General features: G+C 42.6%; 1 protein-coding gene across 4 annotated transcripts in view; it reads left to right on the top strand.

The window, feature by feature from the left end:
* Window positions 1-24,046, top strand: part of LOC123025681 (multiple epidermal growth factor-like domains protein 6) — a 243,179-nt gene extending 219,133 nt beyond the window's left edge. The window contains exons 18-27 of one of the 4 annotated variants that reach the window (XR_006415151.1): window positions 2,970-3,098; window positions 4,346-4,471; window positions 6,331-6,459; window positions 7,763-7,891; window positions 8,881-9,009; window positions 9,774-9,902; window positions 14,545-14,673; window positions 16,611-16,943; window positions 18,331-20,801; window positions 21,782-24,046. Coding sequence is in view for 3 of the 4 variants with exons in the window: in XM_044434646.1 (XP_044290581.1) it covers window positions 2,970-3,098; window positions 4,346-4,471; window positions 6,331-6,459; window positions 7,763-7,891; window positions 8,881-9,009; window positions 9,774-9,902; window positions 14,545-14,673; window positions 16,611-16,702 (992 nt within the window). In the remaining variant the exon portion in view is untranslated. Of the gene's footprint in view, window positions 1-2,969; window positions 3,099-4,345; window positions 4,472-6,330; window positions 6,460-7,762; window positions 7,892-8,880; window positions 9,010-9,773; window positions 9,903-14,544; window positions 14,674-16,610; window positions 17,617-18,330; window positions 20,802-21,781 lie in introns of those variants that run through there. The other 3 variants (XM_044434646.1, XM_044434647.1, XM_044434649.1) reach the window with 3 other exon arrangements.
* Window positions 24,047-24,868: the final 822 nt, after the last annotated feature.

The following is a 24,868-nucleotide window of genomic DNA, read 5'->3' as shown; positions in this document are numbered from 1 at the left end:
TTGGCAAGGGGCTGTGGTCTTCAGTGGGCAGCCCTGGGTTCTTCCGCATATGTCATTTCGTCTTAAGCCCACAAGTGACTGTGTGAATGCATCCATGCAAAGATTGGCATTTGTTGTGAAGTGGGGATGGATCGTCCTCAGGATATTTCCCCCTGAAACAAATGCCTGTTTTGGAAGTAGGGGTTTCCTCAGGACTCCCACAAGGCAGAAAGGGGTAAAATTCCCTCTCTGCACCAGCATTTAGTACATCAGTAATCACCATCTTCCGCAAGTATCCCAAAAGCATTATCTGTGTTTCTGAAAAATTTTAATGTAAGATGCAAGGAAGCATTTAGCATCATAGGTAGTTGGTTTAGACTCGCTTAGTTCAGAAATGCACCGAGATCTTCAGATCACTGGATTCCCGAAAGAAGCATTTACGAGGACCAGGAAGCAAATATTTGCAGGGGGGAGTGAGTGAGGTGCTATATTTTAAAAAACTGGCTTTTTTCCCCCCTTCATTTTGTCTTTTCTGCCATTTTGCATAAATGCCAATATCCACCATAGCTTAATACATGTGCAGGATATGTTGGTGCCACTGCGACTATTCAAACAGCAGCAGGTGGTCACTGCGGCTTATTGTGATGGGTGAACCCAAGCAGGCTGGGTTGTTACTATGGTGAACCTGCTACAGCCTATGGGTTCTAGGTGGTTTGTTACCCATGGCTGGGTTCACATGTCATCATAATCCATGATGACCACAGTATGGCAGCTGGCACATGCTGCAACCTACCATGGTTTATTTAACCCATGGAGGGTACCGGCCATCATGCGCACTGGTAGCAATGGTGCAGAGAAGAAACTACTTTTCCAGTGCATGTCCAGGTCTCTGTGTCTCTCCTTTCCCTAATATTTGTTTCCTGATCCCAGTTGCAGCTTCTGTCTGGAATCCATCTAGCCATGGTGGGTGCCACTGATTGTGCAAAGGTGGGCAAGCACCATCCTGCTAAAAATCCACAGGCACAGAAGGGAAAATGTCCTTTCTTGAAGCAGGCATGATCTCTGTTTGCCTCTGCTTGAAATTGTAGTTAATGGTGGGTTTTGAATGTGCTTTTCTTTGGTTTGGTTTTTGCAAAATGTTTAAAAATGTTGTAGGGAAAACCCCAGCTGCATGCTACTGCTGTGAAAGGATTTAAGAACTGTTGGTCATGGCAAGACTAATCGGGGCCAGAAGGAAGAAATCAGGAAATGACTTCGAGGACTGGCTGCCATTCCTGCAGTTCCCAGAAAAAACATAAGACAGATACACAGGAAACTGTTAAATTAGAAAATGTCTTTATTAGATAACTGGCAGTTGGAAGCTGAAAACTTCTTTTTTAATGGACATTCAGCCTACAAAAGCGGCAGGTCTGTGTGAAAACTGGTCCTTACCATTTTCAGACAGCACATTTTGGAAAAGTGGTAACAGACCAGGATGCTGGGTTTAATGATAATTGAGTTCAATATTGCCACAGACGTGTATCATCCATAGACGTTGCTCCCGATTGAACTTAAATAAACAGCAAGTTAGGAGGATAAGCCTTCTAGTAAAACGAAAGATTACATGAATTACCGCAACCATTTCCAGTCATGGAACAAAACTGAGTTGGCCTGAACTGGAAAACAATTCCACAAACTTTGCCAAAATGAAAAAGCCAGGGAATTGGGGGGGGGGGGGTGAAGATCCAGATTCAGGTGGCTGATGCAGAGTAATTAGCAAGCTATTTAAACAAAAGCTAGCTAGTTGACCATAAAGGAAGTGGGGTTGGAGAAAGAGACATTCATCGAAAGACAAGCCAAATGAGGTCATTATATTGAGGGTGTGTTCTATCCGCTTGGTAGATATTTAAAAGGATGCTAGAGTGATTCACTGTTCTTTGCCAGGAAAACCAAGATTTGAAATGCATGCACACAAGAACCTCCTTGACTTTTATGCCCTTTTCAAACGGAGGGGGAAAGTGATCCAATCAGTTTGGTTGATGGGGTGCTGGCGGTGTACCCTTGCAGCAGAAGGAATTCCTAATGTGTTACCATTGCTCAGGCATACTTCTAGAAAAATATTTCCCCTAGAAAATGCACTCTGCTCAAATGAGCTTGGCCCTGAATGATCACAGCAGATGAACAGGTTTTTTGTTTTCCAAGCTACACAGATGATTTTATATTCTGAAGAGGGAGAAAGCATGCCAGCAAAGGGCATGCTTAAAGTACAAAACATCCAGGATATAGACGTGCATACTTTTGGTAATGCTTATGTTTTGAAATGCCTACCCCGAACAGTATGTATTTCAGGCAGAGAGTAAATCTGCTCTGTAGAGAACACTTATTCAAAGGGAGAGGTGTAGGAGCCATCTTGATCCTAGATGTGTCTGTGAGTACTTTCAGGATTAATGTGTCAATGGAGACCTGCTGGGCCCCTACTGGGCCCCCAGAATACCTTTTGATAGGTAAGAGTGTTATTTTTTCATCTTAGAGTTCACAAAACTTGTCTTGGCTCATTAAAAGCAAGAGGTTAGTAGTATAAAAATCCTACTGGATTGGAAAATGACAACCAAGCAAGAAAGGATGAAGGAAAACCCATTTGTCTAACTCGGGGACTGCTGCAAAAGTTTACCACCTATACATTATGTCCCAGCTGCAGATTTCCCTATATGATCTGTTCCGCAGCTGAGCTCTGGTTGAGAAGAAAGTACTGAGGGGAGTGGGCTACGGAAATTGCAAAACATTTGCCTCATCTGTGCTTCTTAGAACAGCCTTCCTCAAACTGACAGACGTGAGATGTGTTGGGCTGCAGCTCTACTGGTTCTCAGACAGCATAGCTGTGCTTAAACCTCTGTCCTACCTATGCTGTCAAAACTCTTGCTTTATATGTAACTGCAGCAGTCTCACAGTTGCAAACTTCATACTCTGGTCTATGGTTTCATTTACAACTGGTGTTTTTCTGATGTGAACAGGATGTCCAAAAGGTACATATGGCCCATTGTGCAGGAAGACATGCCATTGTCTGAATGGAGGGCACTGTGACACCATGACGGGAACCTGTGACTGTCCCCCTGGCTTCATTGGAGCAGATTGTGGTAAACGTACGTGCATACTAACATAAGAAGAAACCAGAGGCTGATCCGTTTCCTTCAGTGGTCACTTAGCGGTTCCTTACATGATCGTGGCCGTGAATGCTGGCGCTCAACCATAGACTTTCCATTGAAATGTCCAGAGTCAGTCTTACATAAAGTAGAGGAGAGTCCAATTCTGTGTGCTTCTTCTTGATGTACACCAGACTTTAGCAAGTTCTCTGCCGGGCATGCCCTGTGCAAGACTTGCTGAGCACCCCAAGCAAAGTGGCTCTCTGTCAGAAACCAAAAGTTTGGCCAACGCTCCATTTGGCTGTCTAAAGCTGTGTGGGAGCGCCAATATGATATAGAGGCCAGGGTGTTGCAGATGGGTGTGGGACGCTCTTCGGCTTACTGGGTGGCTTTGGACAAGTCACCATCAGCCTATTGCTTCAAAGTACTTCTGGATTTTCCACCCAGTGAAATGTAATAGAAAACATTGCTTAATTTTTACTTGGGATAAAAAAAGAGCTGATGAGAAATTGAGAACATGGTTCTTGTGCCTGAGGGTAGTTTCATGAATGCAGTCTGGGAGTTGGTTTCCATGTGGGGGTTTCCATCACACAGACAGGGGCGCATCGGGCAGGAATACTGCATCCCTCTGGTTTTTCTGAGCAAACAGCACACAGTAGTCTGGGCGACAGTTCAGAAAAGTGTGTGCCTCTTTTCATCCTGAGCTATGCCCTGCAGGTATGTATATGTAAGAAAATTGGGAAAGCCACCTATGCACAGACTTACACAGCAGCTTTTCCCTGTTCTCCGGGAATCTTGGGGTGGTTGAATGTCTTTCAACCTGAGGGCCAAATCCCATTTCAGAGAAGCTCTCTGGGGCTGCCTTCCAGTGCTGTGTGGGGCCAAAACACCAGGATATTTTAGCTTTTGGTGCCCTGGTCCCTGAGGTTCTGCACCCCTGTCATACTTACGGAGCAGGGAGGAAAGATTAGGATCCAGACCACATGTTCATTGGAGCAGCCATGACAACTAAAGCAGAATAAGCCAGTATAAGTTTATTTTTGGTGTGCTTCACAGCTGCCCTTTTCCTTTTAACAAATTATTCCAGTTAAATGCTTGGGTTTTTCTTTTCAGCTTCACATCCATAGTTCAGGTGAATGTCACCCAGCAAGCCCCAGTAGATTAGAAGAGGTCATCTTCCCCAACAAAGGAGCTTGGGGACATTTCTCTACAGAACTGTCTGACATTCCGTGTTGTGTTTCTTTCAGCTTGTCCAGAGCATCGCTATGGGAAGGACTGCACCTTGTTCTGTTCCTGCAGGGAAGGCCGGTGTGATCCAGTGACTGGCAAATGCCACTGCCCACCCGGCCGACTTGGACCAAATTGCCTCCAATGTATGAGAAAATTAATTATGACTTTATAACTGTATGAATAACTGTGAAATCTAAAGAGATGGATTATCCCTTGAAAGGGAATGGTCAGGGTATTTCCAATCTGGCAAGCACTGCTCGCAAAATTTCAGTATGGCCACAAACAAATACTTCTCCTTTTCCTTCCCAACTGTTTCCTCCATGCTGACCACTTATCCCTTTCTCTCATCACTATTGTCTCCATCCTATCCACCCCCAGATCTCATCTAATACCACTGAGGTGTTTCCATAAAGTCAGCATCTATTCAAAAATAGTTATGGAGGTCCCGGTTCAAGGTCTACCATCCACAGAAAGGCAGAGCATTTTAACAGCACTAGCTAAGAACTAGACATGTCTAGTTATGTGATTCAGAATACACATTGTGGTTGGTAGAGACAGTACAGTGCAGTGCTTAGTGCAGGGATGGACAACAGGCAGCCTGAATGCAGCCTCCTATGGCCAGTTTTGCAGATCCATCAGCCACTGTTAGCTCTGCTTAATGTGCTGTAATGGTGGTTAAAAAAAAAAAAAGCAACAGTGGTTTCACAAGGAAACACTGTATACAGGGAGCACATGCCTTGTTTGCAAGCAGAATTGTAACTCCTAGAAACATTTCTGTTTACAAACAAGTCATGACTACCCTATGTGCTCTGTTTTGTTGCAAAAAAAGTTGTTCTTTGTTGCAGAGAATCCAGCAGTAATTTAGCCACAGCAGCCATTTTAGCAGCAGTGGCAATTTCCTGGGTGGGGTGCAGTGCAGCTCTTGGTAGGTTCTGTGTCGGCAATGCAGGTCCACAGCCTCCCAAGAGATGCTCAGCCCTGGCTTAGTGCAATCTTCCCCAACCTGGTGTTTCAAGATATGTTGGAGTCCAATGCCTATCATTCACAGGCAGCATGTCCAATAGCCATGCTCTCTCTGAGTGATGGGGGCTGTAGTCTTATGCATCTGATAGGCTCTCCAGTTTGGATTAGGTCAGCTTGGTGTGTGAGACTGAAACTGGTGAGACAAACTTCAAGTCCTCAGTCAGCCATAAAGCCCACTGGACCAGTCACCATCTTTTAGCTTAATCTACTTCACAGGGTTGTTGTGCGTATTAGGAAGGTGCTGAATTATATACACATCCTTGAGCTGCTTGAGGACAAGTTGGAATATAATGCAATAAATTATGGACAGAATCCTATGCATTAGACAGAAAAAAGCCGCAATGTAGGGCGTTTTCTGTCTAAATGTGCACAGGATTGTTCCCTAAATAAATCAAAGCACAATTTTGAATTAAATACTTCCTCTTTCATGTGGATCATACAGAAGGGCACATTTTGTGCAGTATATGAATGAGTAAGCTTTTACAATATTCTTTTCTTTATTTCTTCTCTGAATGTCAGTTTCCCAGATGAAGAATATTCATGGGAAAAGCCCAAAAGTCAGGGGTTGAGCACCTGTTCACAAATTCACTCCCTGGCATCTTGCTATTAGCTATGATCAGTGGGAATGTTTGGTGCTGTAGCCCAATGCATCTGGATGGGAAGGGGTTGGAGATGACTAAAACAGACCATACTCAGTAAGATAAACCAATGGTTTGTCTCAGCATGACAGTTTCATATGTTCCTATATTCAGAATGCAGTGGGAAGTTTGGATATCATCCCGTTAAGTATGGACTTGCCCAAGCTTTCTGTTTCCTTGTCTCTCTAAGGCAAAATTATAGTTTCTACACTGACTGCCAACCATAATACCTAAATATTATGAAGGTATTAGTGAGGGCTCCCTCATTCTTTTATTACACCCACTTTTTCTATTAGAGCAACTTGTTTTCTTTAAAAATGCACTTTGTTAATTTACTATAGTGTGTCCCCAGGGAAGATATGGCCCCAACTGTCAACTAAAATGCTTGTGTAAGAATGGTGCTGTCTGTGATCCTGCCAATGGAACTTGTGCTTGTGGACTTGGCTGGACAGGAAGCTACTGTGAGAAAGGTAACACTGCTATTTCCTCTTTCCTCCAGTGGGTAGATCACAGACCAGCCTTTGCCCACACAGATGCATGGGATGGCGTGGTACAATGCTATCACCAATTAGCAGGATCAGTGCAGATGATCAAGTCGCTATGAGCTGAAAAATCCTATTTGGACAGGGAGGGGTCATTGGAATTGGCTCACTGAGAGAGGGGTGCATGTGACAGGACCTCCAACTTCAGTCCACAATGTCACAAGTTTGGTTCCAAAGCTCAAGACAATCCTTTTAAAAAATGCAGTTCTTCTACTGAGCCTCCACAGATAACAGAACATTTTGAGCTCTAAATAGCCCTCTGCCAACACTGAAAAGCGAATCCTCTGCTCAGAACTCGAAACTTTCTGTCAATCCTTCCCTTTCCAATGAAACTTCTGGCTCCACCCTCAGGGTAGCTCTTGCTGCTTGAGGCCAAGATGGCAAGAATGGAGAAGCCCCTCCATTGAGCTGCTCATTTCTTCCCCGCTGGGTCAAGGACTGGGTCTTGCCCCTGCTTCCCCTCCACTCCTGAAAAACCTTCCTCCTTTTCAAAACAGGCTGACCTCACGCTCAGCCTGAGAAGCTTCTCTAGGAAACCTTGAAAGAACTTCAAAGGCTTAATCCCCCATCCCTTCATGACCCGCTCCTCCTCTCCTCCCACCAAACAGTCTGCAGTGTGCAAGAAACTGCCCTGCTGTCTACACACAACACCTTCTAACATGGCTGGGAAAATCCATGCCTGAAACTCTGCAGAGGCCCTGCCTGTCAATGTAGTCATAGATGGAGTACCTGTTACTATCCAGATGTTGGTGGACCACAGCTTCCCTCCGCCTCTTCCAGCAAAGACAGGACAGGTAGACTTTGTAGTTCCAACAACATCCAGAGGATGACAAGTTGCTTGCCCTGGGTGGTAACAGTGTCATACTAGATAGAAGAATATTCTGACTCAGAGTGAGGCAGTTTCCTAAGTTTTTAGAATTGCTGAAAACATTTTGTGAGATGATACAAACATGCAGCACGTAAGACTTTATGACAGAATAGATGTGGTTCATTACTAATCAGTTTGAAAACCTCCAGACAGTCGAAACGTTTTTGTTTATGATGTTCTTAGCTTGGTAAAACCACATGTTTAATCTGGAAGAAAACAAACTTCCTAGTAAGCAGCAAGATGAGAAGTCTTTCCCCTAAGTACATTTCTTAGACCTTCCCATCACCCTGTGACTTTATGGCAAGATTATCTTGTACAGTTTTTGGTTTGGTTGAGTAAAGGATTCTTAATTTCCCCCTCCAGAATGTGCTGTTGGAAAATATGGCTTTGATTGTCAGCTACAATGTGCTTGTCAGAATAATGGAACTTGCAACAGATTTACTGGCTGCTGTCAGTGCACAGAAGGTTATTACGGGCATTCCTGCGAATATAGTAAGTAATTAGTAATTAGCCCAAGGACAGAAGAGCAGACATCAATGACCTGATGTGGCAACATCAATGTACTTCCCATGTGGGGAAGGTGACAGAGTAGTTAACACTCTCCCATCCTTCTGAGGGGATGAACTTTGGAAACAAGGAGGGGCCTCACCTGAGACCCCAAAGTGGGCTGGAGAACCACTTTGTCCACAGGTAAAAGGATCCTCATTCCTGCTGAAATGCTAAGGATCTTGTTGTACTGTTGTTGCATCGTGCAGTCCCTGGACCTCATTGCACATCGTTGGGGCACCACCACTCTCAAAAGAATGACATCAAAACCGCAGGGCGAGTGTTCCTACCCGTTATAGAGGGGAAGGAGAAATATCAGCACTGCAGTCACATTTTCTGTTGCATCCTCACCTTGACTCACTGCCTTGTTCCTCCCAATAAGGAGAAGCCACAAGTGTCCCATGTTTCTACAGTCCTCACCCCTGCTGTAACAAAGCCTGGCTTTGAGTGCCTCTTCTCAGACAGTCCCAGAGCTAGTGCACACATGCATGTTCTTTGCTCTGTCACTGCAGATCAAAAGAATAGTTTAAACATGCAGAACACTTGTCTCAGAGTGAGCTACTGCATTTCCCACTGTATTCAGCTGTCAAGCAAAGAACATGCTGGGTGATAGATGCATGTATCTGTGAATTAACCCATAGATTGGATTGCTTGAAATGTTCTAGTCTGGCTCTAATGTCTACTTTTAAGGCTTCATGAGTTCTGGAAGACTGTTTCACTTCTGGACCAGCAGTAGCGCTTGTGGCTCTTCTGTGTAAAGTCTCCGTGTCATGATTTTGGAGAGCAGCTTTGTCCCCAGAGGTGTTAGGTGTGGCTCAAGGCATGTTAGATTGTTTTTTTTTTTTTTTCAGCATTCAAAGAGTATGGTGGTTGTACAATTTTACCCTGAAAAAGTTGTGGATTCTCAGTTATAATGAAGCCATTTTGTTTCTCAGCCTGCCCTTCTGGGTTTTATGGTCTCAACTGCCAGTACTCATGCAACTGCACAAACGGAGCAGGATGTCACACAGTGACTGGGCAGTGCATTTGTCCCCCAGGTTTCCAAGGTCTACAATGTGAAAAGGGTAAGAAGAGAACACAACTTGCCTATTCAGAACAATACAAATGCTGTGTTGTTCATACTATTAAAGATTGTTCCAACATTTTGTGGCCATATCTGACATCATCATCATCATCATCATCATCATCATCATCATCATCATTATTATAACATTTCTATGCCGCCCCTTGCCGAAACCTCGGGGTGGCTTACAACACGACATCAGACCTAACAATAGATAAGATGGCGGCATTAGCTAAGGTCCCAATCCATTTGGATCACGGTCACCTTCCACACTTAGAGAATTTCAGACATCCTATTCAGAATGGGAATGGCACAAAGCTTTGGATTTTCGCTGTGCTCTTCTTGCCATGCAAAACAGCTGGGCAGACCATGTAACTGTGGTGCTTCCAACCGGGTAGGAAGAAAGCTGAGATGCCATCAGGATAGTTCATGTTGTGGCAGTGGTGGTCTCTTCACCTTCTGGAATAGCCATTCAAACCCATCTCCAAGGTCACATTAATGACCTCAGCAAAGCACTTACCCCAGTCCTTTCTGCACCAGATGCAAAAGGAGCAGGAAGAGCATGCCAGAGTCAGGGTCCCAGTTCCAATATTGAAGCAAATTTCTGGGGTTAGAGCTGAGATGCAAATAATCCATGCTTGTTGTATAGCAGCCATAGAATTGCATTGTCCATGCTATTTAAATGCAAATTCTTAAATTCAATTATATCATCTTTATTATTGCACATATCATATATACTACAAATATTAATGACCTGTTTTCCAGGTTGTCCTCCTGGGAGGTTTGGGGACAAATGTCAGCAGCATTGTGAGTGTAAAGGATCAGCTCCATGTGATGCAATTACTGGAAAATGCCTTTGCCCACCTGGCATGACTGGGGACAGGTGTGACATTGGTAAGATGCTCAAATGACATCAGTCATTTCATTCTCACATTTTTTACACATGCTGGCCTAAAAGCAAAGCAAATTGATAATACAGAAGTGGTAGAATGGATTTTTTAAGAGGCAGGTTGGAATGCCATTTTTTTTCTGTTCTGCATATTTTTTTAAAAAAAGAAACCCTTACTGTAAGTAAGAACCTTGCACAGCAGATCTAGGTACTGGTGTCCTCGCAGGGTATATTCTTCTTTGCGATGAAAGGGAATGGTCATAGCAGGCTGAAGGCCACACCAGTTAAGAAGCTAGAAAACAACTTGATTACCCATTTCTTACAAGAACAAATCAGCCTGACATTCCCTGACCAGGGATGAGAAGACCAAGCTAGAAGCCTGCTCTCTTGTGCTCACTAAACCTCTTTTCCACGCTCAGCCCTGGGCAGGAAGCAAGCCAAGCTGAGACCACAGCCCTGAACATTTGAGAACACGAGTGACTTCCTGTACAAAGTCTGCAAAATCCATAACCTTTTGTGTAAAATATGTAATTATTTGCGTGGTGAGCATGTGGGCAGTGTGAGTGCAAGCCAGCCTCACTTGGACCTGCTCCCTGCTGGATATTCATGCAAATGCCCAGCCAAAGGTAGACTTAGGGCTGAAAGAAAGTGGGCTGGAGCCTGGGGAGCCAAACTGAGGAAATCCTCTAGATTCACACCCCCAATTTGGATTCATCATGCATTGCTACTCCTGACTGCACTGAAGCACCAAACTTTGTAATATCATTATCTATACATTTACTGTGACAGCCAGCAAGTTTAAGAGGGAAACAGAGAGGAAAACATGATGTCCTGGTATATTATTATTCCAACCAGTAACATCAAGGACAGGAACATGGCAGCCATTGGGTGGCCAATAGCAAGGCAAGTGGCCAATTACCACTTGTAATTGTGACCACACTAAACGTAAAGCCAGTGAAGGGCCAGACCCATTGCTAAGCAGAGAAGGTCCTTTCACTTGGAAAACCTCAACAGCTGTCTGTCATCCCAGAAAATGTTGCTATCCCAGGCCCTTTCTCCTTGCCAGCCCATCCATTTTTAGTAGGCAATAACTGAGTTGAAATGTGTGGCTCAGTTCTAACAGAAATGCTAACACACGTGTATGCATTTTCATTCTGCTGAAAAAGCAGGTGTGGGTACTGGCTTTCTATCCAGACCAGTATACTGGAGTCAAAATAGCTATTTGCTGACCCCTTTTGTATTATCTTTCTGTAGTCCCTGGGTGGTATTCAGTAGGACACGAGGGCTAATGTAGATTATTTACAGTAGCACCATGTAATTAGCATTAGCATCAGTATCACTCTTGGTAGAATTGACCTTAAGCGACTTGGAAAGAACATTCCACTTGGTGGAATTGCTCCTCTGGAAGAAGATCCCTTCCCACCCTCATTCTGCACACAGACACCAGAAAGTAACTGCAGCCATGGAATAGATTCCTGAATGAAGCTGCAGAGCCCTCTTGCAACCCTTAAGGCTCCTTTACCATCTATACTAGGTAGAAACTCAGATGGTCCTGGCTGAAGCAGATGAAGAGGCAACAGTGAAGTGTTGAAATGTGGCCTTGAGTACAAAGGGATGGAAGCGGACTGTTGCTTACCAGTTCAGACCCACAAGCCAGAGCTGAAGGGAAGAAGGATGGAATGCTTTTAAATGCAACCAGTGTGAATGAAGTACCCCAGAATATTGGAAACGTACAAGCTGAAACAGCCCAAGAACTAGAAGAAAGGAAATGACTCTCTTCCTAGCTTGCACAGACCTGTGGTCAGGATTCCAACAAACTCAGTCTTTCAGTTCTTGTGGTTTATGCAGGAACCACACATTACAAGTCAGTAAGACTAGATGAATTCAGAGAGCTTTTCCAGCAATGTATCTTGTTGTTGAGACAACTGGAGGACACAAGGGGGAAGCTCAGCACAGAAAATAAAAGTGCAGGTTCTACTATTTGCAAAAAAAAAAAAAAAAAGGGGGGGGGAGGAGAAAATAGGAGTCACTTTTATTTTCTTCTAAACAGCCAGTGCAACCCCAAAAGCTTAAAAAGCTGTTATGGGGCTGGTTTTATTTGCATTTTTATTTTCAATTAGGCCCAGTTTATCTGTGATATAACCATGAGCAGCTGTGACTGTGCAGCAGCTATAAAGATAAAAGGCCTGATTTTAATTTGAACTCTGGTAAAGCACCCATTAAACAACCATAATGTTAATTAAAAAAAAAAGCAAGAGAATATATAGCAGGTTTTTATTGGGTTGCTTTTTTCTGCTAAATTAACATTGCAGACTTTCAAACAGATGTCTAAAATTCACATTGTTATGAACATGAAAATGTGGTTATTACTTAAATTAAAATCAGGCCCAGAGGTGTTTGTGAGAGCCTGCCTCATAACATTCCCTTAATTGAAAGAGCTGAAGTGTCTGAATCCGACTAAAAAATTCTCCTCTGGGTGGGGGTGCTGATCCTAACTAGCCAGTGAATCATTTTTCATGATATAATAGCTCAGATGGTGAAAAGAAAAGGTCTTTTGTATTTATCATCATCCAGGTGAAGGAATGCATCCAGGGTTGGCTCCAGGTTTTTGAAGGCCCTGGGGCAAGACACCCCCAGGAGCACCCCCTCGCACCTCCCCCCCCGGCGAGTCTGCCTTCCCATCGCCCTTGCCAGCAGGGCCTTGGCCCCTGCCCCTTTCTCCAGTTGCTTGCTAGACTGCAAATGGATTCTCCCAAGGTTTCCCCTGCTATTTTCCCAGACTGGATCGGGGGCCCAGCCATGCAATTCCTGCTGCAATCAACTGCTTGGCACTAGGAATGGAGGTGTGGAGGCCCTGATCCAAGTCTGTGGAGAAGGGAGGGCTGATGCACCCCCATACACACATAGCAAGTAGCTTCTGGATTAGGACCCCTTGCATATACTCAGATAAAATTGAAAAAGAAGACATAATGGCTTGGAAAGTATCCTATAGTACTGCTGTTTCCTCATCTGAGAACCCACTGCTGGTGCAACAGATTTGTGCTTCATAAAAGGGGCTCAGGAATGAGTGGAAATTCTGAAGTTGGTCAGGACAATAGAATTCTGTGAGTTCTGCTGTTCTGCCTTGTTCCTCTAGCTTTAAGAATCACTAGTTTCCTATAGAGTTAGCAGAACCTCCCACTGGTATGTGAGCATCATAGAACACCACGACATCTCTGCTTTGACCCTAACTTTATCACCTAAATGAGATGGTTATATATTGTAAAGAGCATTGGCAAACTGTTTTATACTCATAGTATATAATAGTAATCTGAGCCATTTTGTGACTTTACATGGAAGGCAACATAGTTCCCACATCTTGCACATTTTTCTCAGATCTGGCATTGATGGTGCCACCGGAACCAGAAGTTCCTTTGGTGCTAGGGCAGTGGTGACCAGACCACAGAGGGAAGGTTTTTGGGTGGCTGCCATGCTATAGCTTGCCAACACAAGCACTGGGGTTCAGAGCAGCACTTCCGGCTCGCCACTTTTTGCAGTGACAATACCAAAAACTGCAATAAGCACAGCATTTCTAGGCTCATTAACTGCCTCCTTTTTAATATAGAGAAAAACTGACATGTTGTCTGATTGGCTATGGCAAAGCAGAGCAGCACACTCTGTATGTCTCTGAGGAGTGTTTATTAAGACTTTACCTAACCCATTTGCCTTCTTAGAGATACGCTTTCCTTGCAGTTCATAGAGAGCAGTCATCTTCCAGGTAAAAGGACTGGAGGTGGGCCTGGGAGACTTTCACTCAAGTCCATGTCTGCATCAAAACACTGTCTTTTTCTCATGATTTGTCATTAGGACTGCAAGCTTTTAATCAAGCAATTGGGATGATGACCTTTCGATGGCAGTTCAGAATGTGTTCCCCTATTAATTGGTAGCCCACACGGACAGTGTGATACCCTCTTCTTCATATCATGCATATTAACCAGTAGATTTATGCAGTCTTTTATTTTTGGTTTTCCTTCCAAGCTGGCAGGCAGCTCATCCTTCAAGGGGCAACAGTTTTAGTTCATTTTCCCCCTTCCTAAATGTAAGTCCAATGATTAACTTTAAAATTGCAGCATCCAGTGTAAATCAGCACTATAATTCTTGTAAGGCCAGGTTCATGGAACCCAACCTTCCCCCACTTGGTGCTCTCCCAGTATGTTTGAAATATTCCAGTACAGCTATACTGCAGAATAGCAGAAACATATTTTTCTCAGTTCAGCCATTAACAATTGCTTTAAAAATGAAAATAATTTTACATTTAGGAATAATGCCATCCCTTAAGGATCCTCCCAGCTTCCCCCTCGAGGTAGAACTATTCTTAAATTTAATCAGCTGCTTGCTTGAAAGGCAATCAGCGTACAGGTTAAGACTTCAATCCTGTATCCGTGTACCTGAGAGTAAGCTCTGTTGTGTTCCCTAAGACTTCTTTTCCCATAGATAATTAAAGATTGCACAGCAGATGCTTGAAAATATGTTAAGAGAATAGTTATTTGTTTTCAAGCATTCCTTGTTTTCGTACACTGTGTTTTAGAACATCCCTTTGGGAAAGAAAGAACAATGAGATGCTGAAATTAAATGGTGACATAAATATTTGCTGTGTGTCTCTTCTAGAGTGTCCAGCAGACAAATATGGCCCCAACTGTTCACAGCAATGCCACTGTGCCAACAAATCCCAATGCAATGCCCGCAATGGGAGATGCACTTGTTTCTCCAAATGGACGGGACCAACTTGTGAAGAAGGTAATGCAAGAGTCTATGCTAAATAGCTCCGTGGTACAAAAATGTTTTGCTTGCTTATTTTTGGTCTACTGAAAAAAACTGAAACTGAAAGGAGCCAATGGGGACTGAGTCTCTTGGAAAAGAAATATTGGGGACAAAGGGATGGCTGTCACTGGCCAGTGAAAAGAGAGTCTGGTGGCCACAGTCTTCAAAATCTTGTTGTTCAGTTGGGAAGTGAGCAGGGAAGGTGAGCTGAGAAAGAAGGCAAGGTGTGTAGAAGGAGTAAAAAAGAGTCAAAGACTGTTAATTACATTTCTTTGTTTTTTCCTCTGCTGACCATTCCTTTTTTCTTTCATCCTCCACAAAAGATGAACAAAGGGAATAAAAGATGAGACATATAGATATAAAAAGGGCCCAGAGGACCATCTCTGATTCCTACTGAAATGTTATTTTTAGCTACCCCAGGTAGCTAAGTGAGAACTGCCCACAGAAATCGGTGGAGAAATCCACAGTTTTAATATAGCTGGGACTAGGAAACAGTTTGCCTATCCTCACTACTAAGAGTTAGCTAACAAAATATAAAACAATCAAAATAATAGAAGAAATGGTCCTGCTGCTGCAAATGAGAATAGACTGTGGTTAGGAGATGATGGTTTCTGGCAACCCTACAGTTTAGTTCATGAATGGATCAACCCCATGAAGGAAGCCACAGCCTCGAGTTACAAGAACTGCGCAAGGCTGCCCTGGAGAGGGCATTGTGGGAGGCTTTCTTTCATAGTGTCGCCATAAGTTGGAGTTGACTTGATGGCAGGGAACAACAACAGGAGCAGTTCAGTCCACACCACATAGTTCAGCATGGCTTCTGAGTAGTTTACAGCAATCTCGCAGTGTTGTCCAGAAATATCATGCCCCCTGGTCAGGTTGGACTAAAGCTGATAGAGCGGGTTATAACATGCTGCACTGATATCCAGTGCTCTTATTCTCACATGCAAGTGAATTAGTATCAGCAGATGGGATGCTGTGCCAAAATTGAGCAGCTTATGGCAGCCCTATAATGCAGGTCACTCTTAATGTTACAGGTCAGGGATGGAGCTAAGGCTAGTTTGAAATCCTTTTAAAAATTCCTCTTACTTTGCAGGCAGCAGCAGCAAAAATCGGGCTACTTCAATGGCTCCCTCAGAGCTCCTCCCAGGTCAAACTGCATCAGTTGCATCAAAGACTAGTTAGCAGCTGCACAGATTCAAAAACTTGCTAATTTTGCACATGAAGCAACACCCCCATTAGAGCAGGTCTCTGATGCTACCATTTACTTTTCAGTTCCTACACCCAAGAGTTTGGTAACACCTGAACAGTAGGGATACAATGCATGTCCCCACTTCCAAATACATTAAGAGCGTAATGAATTCACTGCCGTAAGATGTAGATAACCACCATGCTTATATGGTTTTTTAAAAATGTGGAGCATTCCTGAGGATAAGGGAAAGTGTCAGTAGCTATTAACCATGGCTGTCAAACAGAAGCTTACATATTCAGAAGCAAGATACTGCCAAATACCATGTGCTGGGCACCAATTATGAGTGAAGGCTACAGTCTTCATCTCATTTTTGTGGGTTTCTCGGTGCTATCTGCCTTTCCACTGGTACAGCAAAGATGCAGGACTTGTCCCACAGTCCAAAACTGGTGAACTCCAGATGTTATGGACTGTACCTTCCATCGTCCCCAGCCAACCAATGGTGGAAAGGTGCAATCCGCTGCATTTGGAGGGGGGCTGCTTGGTAAAATGGTGATAGGATGATACTTGATCAAGTCATTCAGAATTCTTATATTCGCTACTATTTCCACTTGGGGAATGTATGCTTCATTAGATTACTGAAGTAAAAACTGTATAATCTGTGTTAAATCTCATAGAATATGTCATCTGGACTGCGATGTGTATTTATTTATCTGTAATTCTCTAGGTGGCCCTTCAAAACTTCCTTCATATGAAGAACAAACTCAGAAGAAATGGAATGCTTTTTCAAGATTACCACAACAGGAATACTTGGGCTAATAAATGAACTGTTTTATATGCACAGACGGTATTTAACTTTGGAAATGAGAGCTGCTATTCATTTCAGCTTGAACTGTACTGAAGAATTCACACTTCTTCATGCAAGTCCACAGTGTCCATTAAGTAGCTGGATTCCTTTTAAAAGTTTGTAGCTCTGTTCTGTTTATTTATTCTTGACCTCCAGCTTCCTTCTAATTAATCCACACTTAGTATCCTTTCCAAGGGTCCATCCTGCTTTTTCGTAAGTACAAAATACAGAATTTTCTCAACTTTGTCATCAGCCATATTAGAGAGCCTTACTTGAGTGGAAGAATTGTAAGGTCTTGTTTTCAAAAGAAATTGCACAAAGAAGTATTTGTATAAAGTTTTTTTTTTAATTATGTGAACCAGCTCTGTATCTTTTTCAAGCCAAATTATTCAAGTCATCTAAGGGTTGAACAATTTTTTAAAACAAATAGCCATTTCTTCAAGAAGAGCAGATATTCGGCAGAAGTCAAATATCTAGCAAAGAAGATCTGTATGCAGAAGCAGACTTCATACACAAAACCCTAAAAATGAAAATAAGGGACCAGCCAGCTAATTGAACCAACTAACTGGGATCTTTTCATCTGAATGAAGACATATATCACATTAGCTGTGAGAGAATGATCAGATCCTTGGTAGTTAAAATGTCAACAAGTCTGAAGGAGTGTAAATCTTTTTGAGTTTTTTTTTTAAAGGGCACATACTAGCTCGTCTGGGTTAAATAAGGCTTTGCATCTGTGAATTGTGGCAATATTAAGAAATGACAATGTTCTGCTAATTAATGAAAAACTATTCTGGTGCTAACAGTTTGTTGAAACCTATGATTTAAATGTTCTGCCTTAGAACCAATAGTCAGCCTCACTTGAAAATAAACACTGCCCAACCCTGAATATTCAGCAATTCATTGATGAGGTGCAATGAGCAGTTCCTTGCTTGCTCCTTGAAATGTTTTGGGGAGTCAGGTGCTATTATTCTGCATCCTCAGAGGTGACGCTCAGAGATAAGAGAGGTGCTGGTGCTGCACTCTCAGGAATGCTACCTTTTAGCAATCAATATGCCTTGCAGCAATTGAAAGGAAAAAGATGGTGATCTGTTAGGAAAAGAAAATCGAAAGCCATGGTTTCCTGGGTGCCATAAGATGTCATAAAGTAGTAAGCTAGCCTGCAAGTTCTCCAGAACTTCTCTTCTGGCTAGACGTTACACAAAACATAGCAGGAGAGGGATATGGGAATGAAGTCTGCAGTTTATCACAATCCATACTGTATAACTATTTTAGGACAGAATGTAGGAGATATGATGCAGACTTAATTAAACAACAGTGTACTAATTGCAAAGTGATTTCAGGTTCTACCAAGAGATTCAAAGGAAAAGAATCAGCTTTTTAAAACTGAAAATATACATGCCAGCAGTTACTTGAATCTGCCTCCCACACTAAGTATAAAGCACAGGTCCTTTGCAAGGCACACTAAAGAGTGCAACTCACACATAATGAGTACAGTTAATGAATACGCCACTGAAATACCCATCTCAAAGGCCAGTTTTCACATTTCTTGTTGGGAGCTTAAATTCACTACCATGTACCTCTACTGTGTTCATTTTGACAGGGGATGGTGCTTTCTAGGGAAGTTTCCCGTGGAACAAGTTAGTACGCTCCAGCACAATAAGAGTGAACCACTAAAACCAAATCTGCATTCTGCTCTAATAAATCCCAGCTTGCACCACATGGGGGCACATTCTGACAGCATACTCACCACACGTCGTTGACATGGTAGAATTCCTTTATGGATATACCCGTAAGTAATTGGGCATACCAGGGTAAATTGGATAAAAGATTCAGTGATACTACCCAAATCCCACAACATCTCCTGTCTGGCTTCATGGATACCGAAATGACAGAGCTTCTGGGATTCAGCTACTGAGTTTGAATATGCCCAACCCATCTAAACTATTGCTCTACTGCATCCCATTGCTTCTTCCTTCAGCCATAACAAGCCATACAACTTTTTGGTTAGCTTTCTGTCAAGTCCATGACATTGCCTAGTAAGTACTGCACCCGGAATATAGTTTGTACATAGTTATTAAGAGGAGATTCTTTCCCCTCTGAGCTTCCATTCAGTGGCTCTACGAAACCAAAGATTTATTGTTTACACCCAGTGAAGTCAATGGGACAAGTGAACTTCATGCCTTAAGCAGACCTTAAACTCTGCTTGCCTTCAACTCTCTGAATTGGAGATCAATACCATTTTCTTCTGTTCCATGACAATGCAGCTATAAAAGGGAATTCAAAGGTAATTAGAGTTAATTATCTTCTATCTCACTCAGGTAATATTTAGTTTGAGTTTGTTAGTCTAAAGCTCTGGATGCATGTTTCCCATTATGTATAGGTTTTTTAGTCAGTCACTCTGTTCAGATGGGATTTAAAACTGGATTATAATTCTCACAATATAGGACTGGTTGTTACTTATCTACTGTTGCTGCATGTTTTTCCTGTGTCCCACAGACATGTAATTTGTATATACACACACATGTAATAGTCAACATGGGGCTAAGAAGAGCCTTATCCAAAAAATGTAGCTTGCACCAGAGGGATTTATTTGCAGTGTTTTCACAAATGGGGAATGGATCTAAATCAGTGAATTCCAAAGGCACAAACCTTGTTTTAGTGCATTCTGTTTTGTAGTGAATCTTATTTTAATTGGATCTCACCCCATATGTTCTCTTTGAATTTCTTTACTACTCAACACAAAAAATGAAACATTGCTAAATTATAATTTCTATTTCATTTTTCTAATTCATTTCCATTGTGGGAAAGCAACCCATCCTTTTGAATTTTTAACTGTAAATAATACTGTAAATGTGATAAAGAATTCTGTATCTAGAATTCCCTTTCTAAGCTATAAATAAGGGAACAGTATTGGGGTAAAAGAAAATACGTTGACATTACTTTTCAAATAATGGTCTGAAAATACCATTGCTGACATCAATTTCTTCAAGTTTCTCTCCATGTTTATCATAATAAAATGCCAAAAAAGGAGATTGTATGGTTTAAAATATGGCATAAAGTGTGATCTGATGCATGTTTAGACAGAAAACAGGCCTACAACTCCCATCATGCCCCAAACAGCATGCTTTTTTCTGGCTAAACACACACCGGATTGTACCCTTAATATGTTAAATGGTCATTTAGCCATGAGGAAACTGTCCAGGTAGCGATTATGCATATTTTGTTTGCATGAGGCATATATAATGTATAGCTTAGATTTCATGAATGTGCCATAAATGTTAACAGACTTGTTTATACTCTGTTTTATAAGACTTCAGTATGAATTTTGTTCTAAAATAGTCTTAGCTTAATGCCAGCAATGAAAACAGTAAAATATATTACAAACATGCCTGGATAAAATCATTTTGTGAGCTGATTAGTTTTGAAAGCCTCTTGAAATCAAAGAATGCTATAGTGTCTCTTGTAAAATATTATAGGACTAGAACTCTATATTATATTTCAGAAATGCTAAGCCAGAAGGAACAAATTCGTCATCAATACAGGGGATGGAACAAAAAATGTCACTAAGGGTTTTACATTAAAATGTGTATGCGTGTTTAAAGGAAATTCATTTTTGTCACTATGTTCGCATTATTCCTATTCCAATTCTGAACAGCTCATAAAAAATGTTTTTTTCACTTTCTTCTGGTTTCAGCAATCACTGCAAACTGTACTGTCTCTCATGTTTTTGCAGTAAAATCTTGCAAGACTAACAAGGGAAGAACTGGGAAGTATCCATTTGCTTCAGACTCAAGATAAAAATCAGTCAACACATTCCCATCATGGTCTGCCCATCCTTGCAAGATTTCATTGTGACCTACCAGAGAGTATTTGTTACAAGGCTGCTGATCATGAGAACAGCATATTCCATAATTCTCTATCCTTGTGCGACTTCACTGCCACATCTTTAATTTTGAAGCTGGAACATCTGGTTTAAAACAGTCGAATGCAATTGCAAAAGATGGAGGGACAACTGAGAAATTGAATATATAAAGTAGCAGTTTCAGTCCATCTTTCCAATATAACATCTTTGTGAGTATTTAGAGCAACAGAAACACTTAGGGAATTGCATTTCCAGGATTCTGTGTAGCCATCAATTTTAAAAAATCAAACTTTACTTACAGCAGCATTCATTGTCAATGTCTGTCACTGATCTAAGTGTCGAATTGCCTTTGGAACTCACTAGTGGGAGATCGATGCATTTTTAAATTCCTCCCTCTGTACATCACTAGGAATAGATGGATGTTGTTGTTTCCCAAGGATGTGCAACCACACAGTAACAAGTGTGCAGTGGCTGTGTGAAGGAGAAGCTACAAAGCTGCACAAGAGAGATGACCTTGTGGAATTTCAACTTTGCCATCTTTGCTCAAAAGTGTCATTCCTTGACAGGGAGCTGAGCTCAGAGCAAATCAGAGCCAAAAAGCGAATGGAGTTGCAAATATTGGGGCAAGTCTGACTGGGGGGAAATGGAGTGCAACCCACCCTGCTGCTCCAAAGGTCCCTAAGAACATCCCGAATCCTCTCTCTCAGTATGGAAAACATCTTTGGTCCAGTTACTTGGAGAGATGACAAAGACTCCTGTCTCCCGCCTGCCAGGCCCGACACCTTGCGGATTTGCCACCCATTTAAATCCCAAACATTTTTATTTGCAGTTCAGTTCATGGGGACAGCAAAGCATGTTTTAGGTTATATTTCAGTAATTATAATGTTAACCTCATAGGAACACAATCAGAATTTTAAATATTCCCTGCTCCTCCCTGCCAGAAATTATTATTCCATTTTTATCCTTTTTATGTTGAAGAACCAGAGCTATTAAATTTTGCCCAGCTTTCCTGCCAAGCATATTATTTTGATTGGCTGCAGGTTTCTGTTTGCCTAAGTAATAACCAACACAGTACTGGAAGTTGCCAGCAAGACAGACATGGAAATTATACCTTCTTATTCCTTCCCTAAGAGCCAAAGAGACATTTTAGATGCATCAGTAGTTAGAATGTTACTTGTTTATCCCACAGGAAAAAGAAAAGATCATCCTGGGCACATTCCACAAGAGTGATTTTCTGCACAAGACCCACTCAAAGGGATAGGAAAACGATCCACGGATATTGCAACATCTGGCCTCTCCCGACCTTATCTCAGCAAGGATGCCATCCAGCCTCCATGTGCCAGCCTCGTTTCCCCTTGTCATGATGTCCATATGTTATCTCAACTACGGTTGAATACACACTGAGATGACCTTCTTGGTAGCCCCACTGGGGAATTAAGTGATATGGAGAGGCATCTGGGTTTTATTGTGAGTTCTCTTAAGGTTTATTCGGGCCAGAACAGCAGCAGATAAGGTTTTGTTTTTACTCCGTTTCGTGACACAATTGCTCAAGGTGGTAACATTCCTTCCAGTGAGTCATCTGCTTCTTCCTGCAAGCTATTTCCAATATTGTGTTAGTTATTACTTAGGCAAACAGAAGCCTGCTCTGCTGTCCTATTTGCCTTTTCTCTCCTTCACTTACCAAGAGCTTTTGGGCTTTCCTCTCCCTGTAGGTACACTTCCACATCTGAGGAGTTGTGCCTCCATCTGGAGCGGGATAACTTGACCTTGGTTAATCTATGCTTTGGTAATCTCTGAGCCAGGCTGCTCCAACACACTCTGTGTTACAACTACCACTGGGGCTGCAACTTGTGTAATACGTGGCAGCCAGGTTGATAAGGGGTTCCAAACATAAAACATATCTGATCTGCTTGAACTGGCCACCTAGATGTTTCCAAGCCTGATCCAAGGTGCTGGTTTCAACCAGTAAAGCCTTGCATGGCTTGGGATCACAGTACCTGACAGAGCACCACTGCTTATGCTACACTTCTCATTTAATGCTCTCCTCCAGGTGACCGTAACAAGGGAGGTGGCAACAAGGCAGAGAGATTTCTCAGGGGAGAATCATTTCCCCAGCAAGACCTGCCTGATGCCAGCATTGTTGTATTTTTGGCACCAGGTTAAGACCGTCCTCTCCTCTCACACACTTGGCAGCACATGATGGGGTGATTATGTAAAATTGCTTAGAAGCGTGTGTATGATTTTAATGGATTTGAATCTTTGCAAACTTCAACTATTCAGTGGTATAGAAATGTACGCACTGAATACATTGAATAAAGTTTGTCAGATACCCAAATCTTTCATGATAGGCAGAAAGATCCCAAACCAAACAATACATTTAGCACATGACAACTCCTCCCAAGCATCTGTTCATTTGTTGTTGTTTTTTTAGCAACTGTGGCCATGGGATGGGGTTGGGGGAGATCAGGATCAGAAGATGGCTCTCCCTTGCTCTTTTTCTCTTCTGTCATCATCGTCAAACCTGCTCTTTGCACCTGAAGGGTGAAGGAATCGGTGTTAGTTACAGGCCCGCTACAGATTCCTCCCTGAACCCGTGGTTGCAAGTCCTAAAACTGACAGTGCTATTCCAGATTTTTGGGGGGCCTTGAACAAGCTGCTTTCACTAGCCATCCCTTACTGAGCTCCCTTCTGGAATGAGGACCTTGGCTGATGCCCAGCAATGCCTACTCCTGATGGTAGACCTGAAATAAAACCAAGTCCAGATTTATATTCACGTGGTAAAATAGGGAGGCTTTTTCATTCTGGGTAGTTGAGCATATGGGAGAGGGTAAAGGACCTGGGCCAACCCCTGTGTGTTCATCAGAGAGCTTACATAAAAGGCTCCAGCATCTGAAAGGCATTCCCTGGAAAAGTGGGATAGGGAATCACATGCCTGGGAGAGCGTACGCATTCTATGCAGAGCTCCTTTCTGGTGGTAGCTGGGCTATCCACCACACTTCTCTCGTTTAAACACCAGTTAAGACATTTTTAAAAGACATTTTTATCTGTGCAAGCTCTCTTATGTTGCTATCAAAATTTAATTGTATTTAACTGTGTATTTGTGGTTTTAGAGTTATGATTGTAATGCTGTTTAGACCGAATGCTCACCAAGGCAGAAAACCCATGTCTGTTCTGTCTCCACTTCTCATGGACACTACAGTGCCATACCTCTCTGTACTAAATCCCTTCCACACAAAATACCAGGTGTTCAGGAGTAAGGTCTGCCGGCGGTCAGACTAGATGGCCCAGGAGGCCCCTTCTGACTCACTCTGTTTCTATGCTTCTATGTCTTAGGCTAGATGTTTTCCTAACTTGCAGATTTTCTGTATGCAGGACTTTGTGACTTTTTGGTATGGAGGGAAGCCTTTATTTGCATTTATCTAGCCATAATTATGAACTCAATAAAACTAGGATTATATAACGTTGTTCAGTATGTGTAACTCATTTCTTGTGCATGCATTATGCTGAAAACAAAGCAAACAGTTAATGGGCAAGTTTGTGGATATTCTGCACATTTCTCCTTTATTTGGGACACAAGTCCATGGTCTTCTGACATTGTCTGGGGGGGCACAGGGATCGGTGGAGCTGGGACACTAAGCACTGAGCCCCTGCTCTTCTCTCAAAGCCAGTGCAAAAAGAACGGCATTGCCTGCCCCCCAGTCAGCCCTGGGGAACAGGGAGAGGGCTAGGGTGTGCACCAGAGGAGCAGAGATGGGAAGCAGCAGAGATGTGATGAGGCTGGGGCTGACAGCTTAGATCACACCCAAGCGGTGCTCAGCCTCCTTTCCTTCCCCTCTGCAGCACAAGGTGGCACAGTGGGGAAGGCCGCTGCCACCATGCCTTGCGTCACGCACTAAATACGCATACGCATAAGCTGGTTCGAGTTCACGCAGCCAAGGTGGAGGGCACCGGATTGCACTCTTCAGACTGATGCACACGTCTATTTAGAAACTTAGTTTCAGCAGGACAGATTTGGTCCCAACACAGGTTGTAGAATGTGCATGCAGACATCAGAATGAGTGCGATCCAGCCAAAGCTAAGCACTCTCAAGTTCCATTCATGGAAAGGGCAGAAATTGAAAACATGTGCTTAATTCTCAGTCATATCGATACGATTAAAAGTAATTGGTTGGAGAGTTTCACATATCTTTAATAATGCATTGAGGGTAGATAGATTTGCCTTCCAATTGTGCAGCCAATATGAGTCTGGCAACTCTCATTCTGGAGGCCTAAGAAAC

This window comes from Varanus komodoensis, unplaced genomic scaffold (genome assembly GCF_004798865.1).
Source record: "Varanus komodoensis strain SLA01 unplaced genomic scaffold, ASM479886v1 scaffold28, whole genome shotgun sequence".
In the NCBI taxonomy this organism is placed as follows: Eukaryota; Metazoa; Chordata; class Lepidosauria; order Squamata; family Varanidae; genus Varanus; species Varanus komodoensis.
This window is presented reverse-complemented; position numbering and strand designations above follow the sequence as displayed.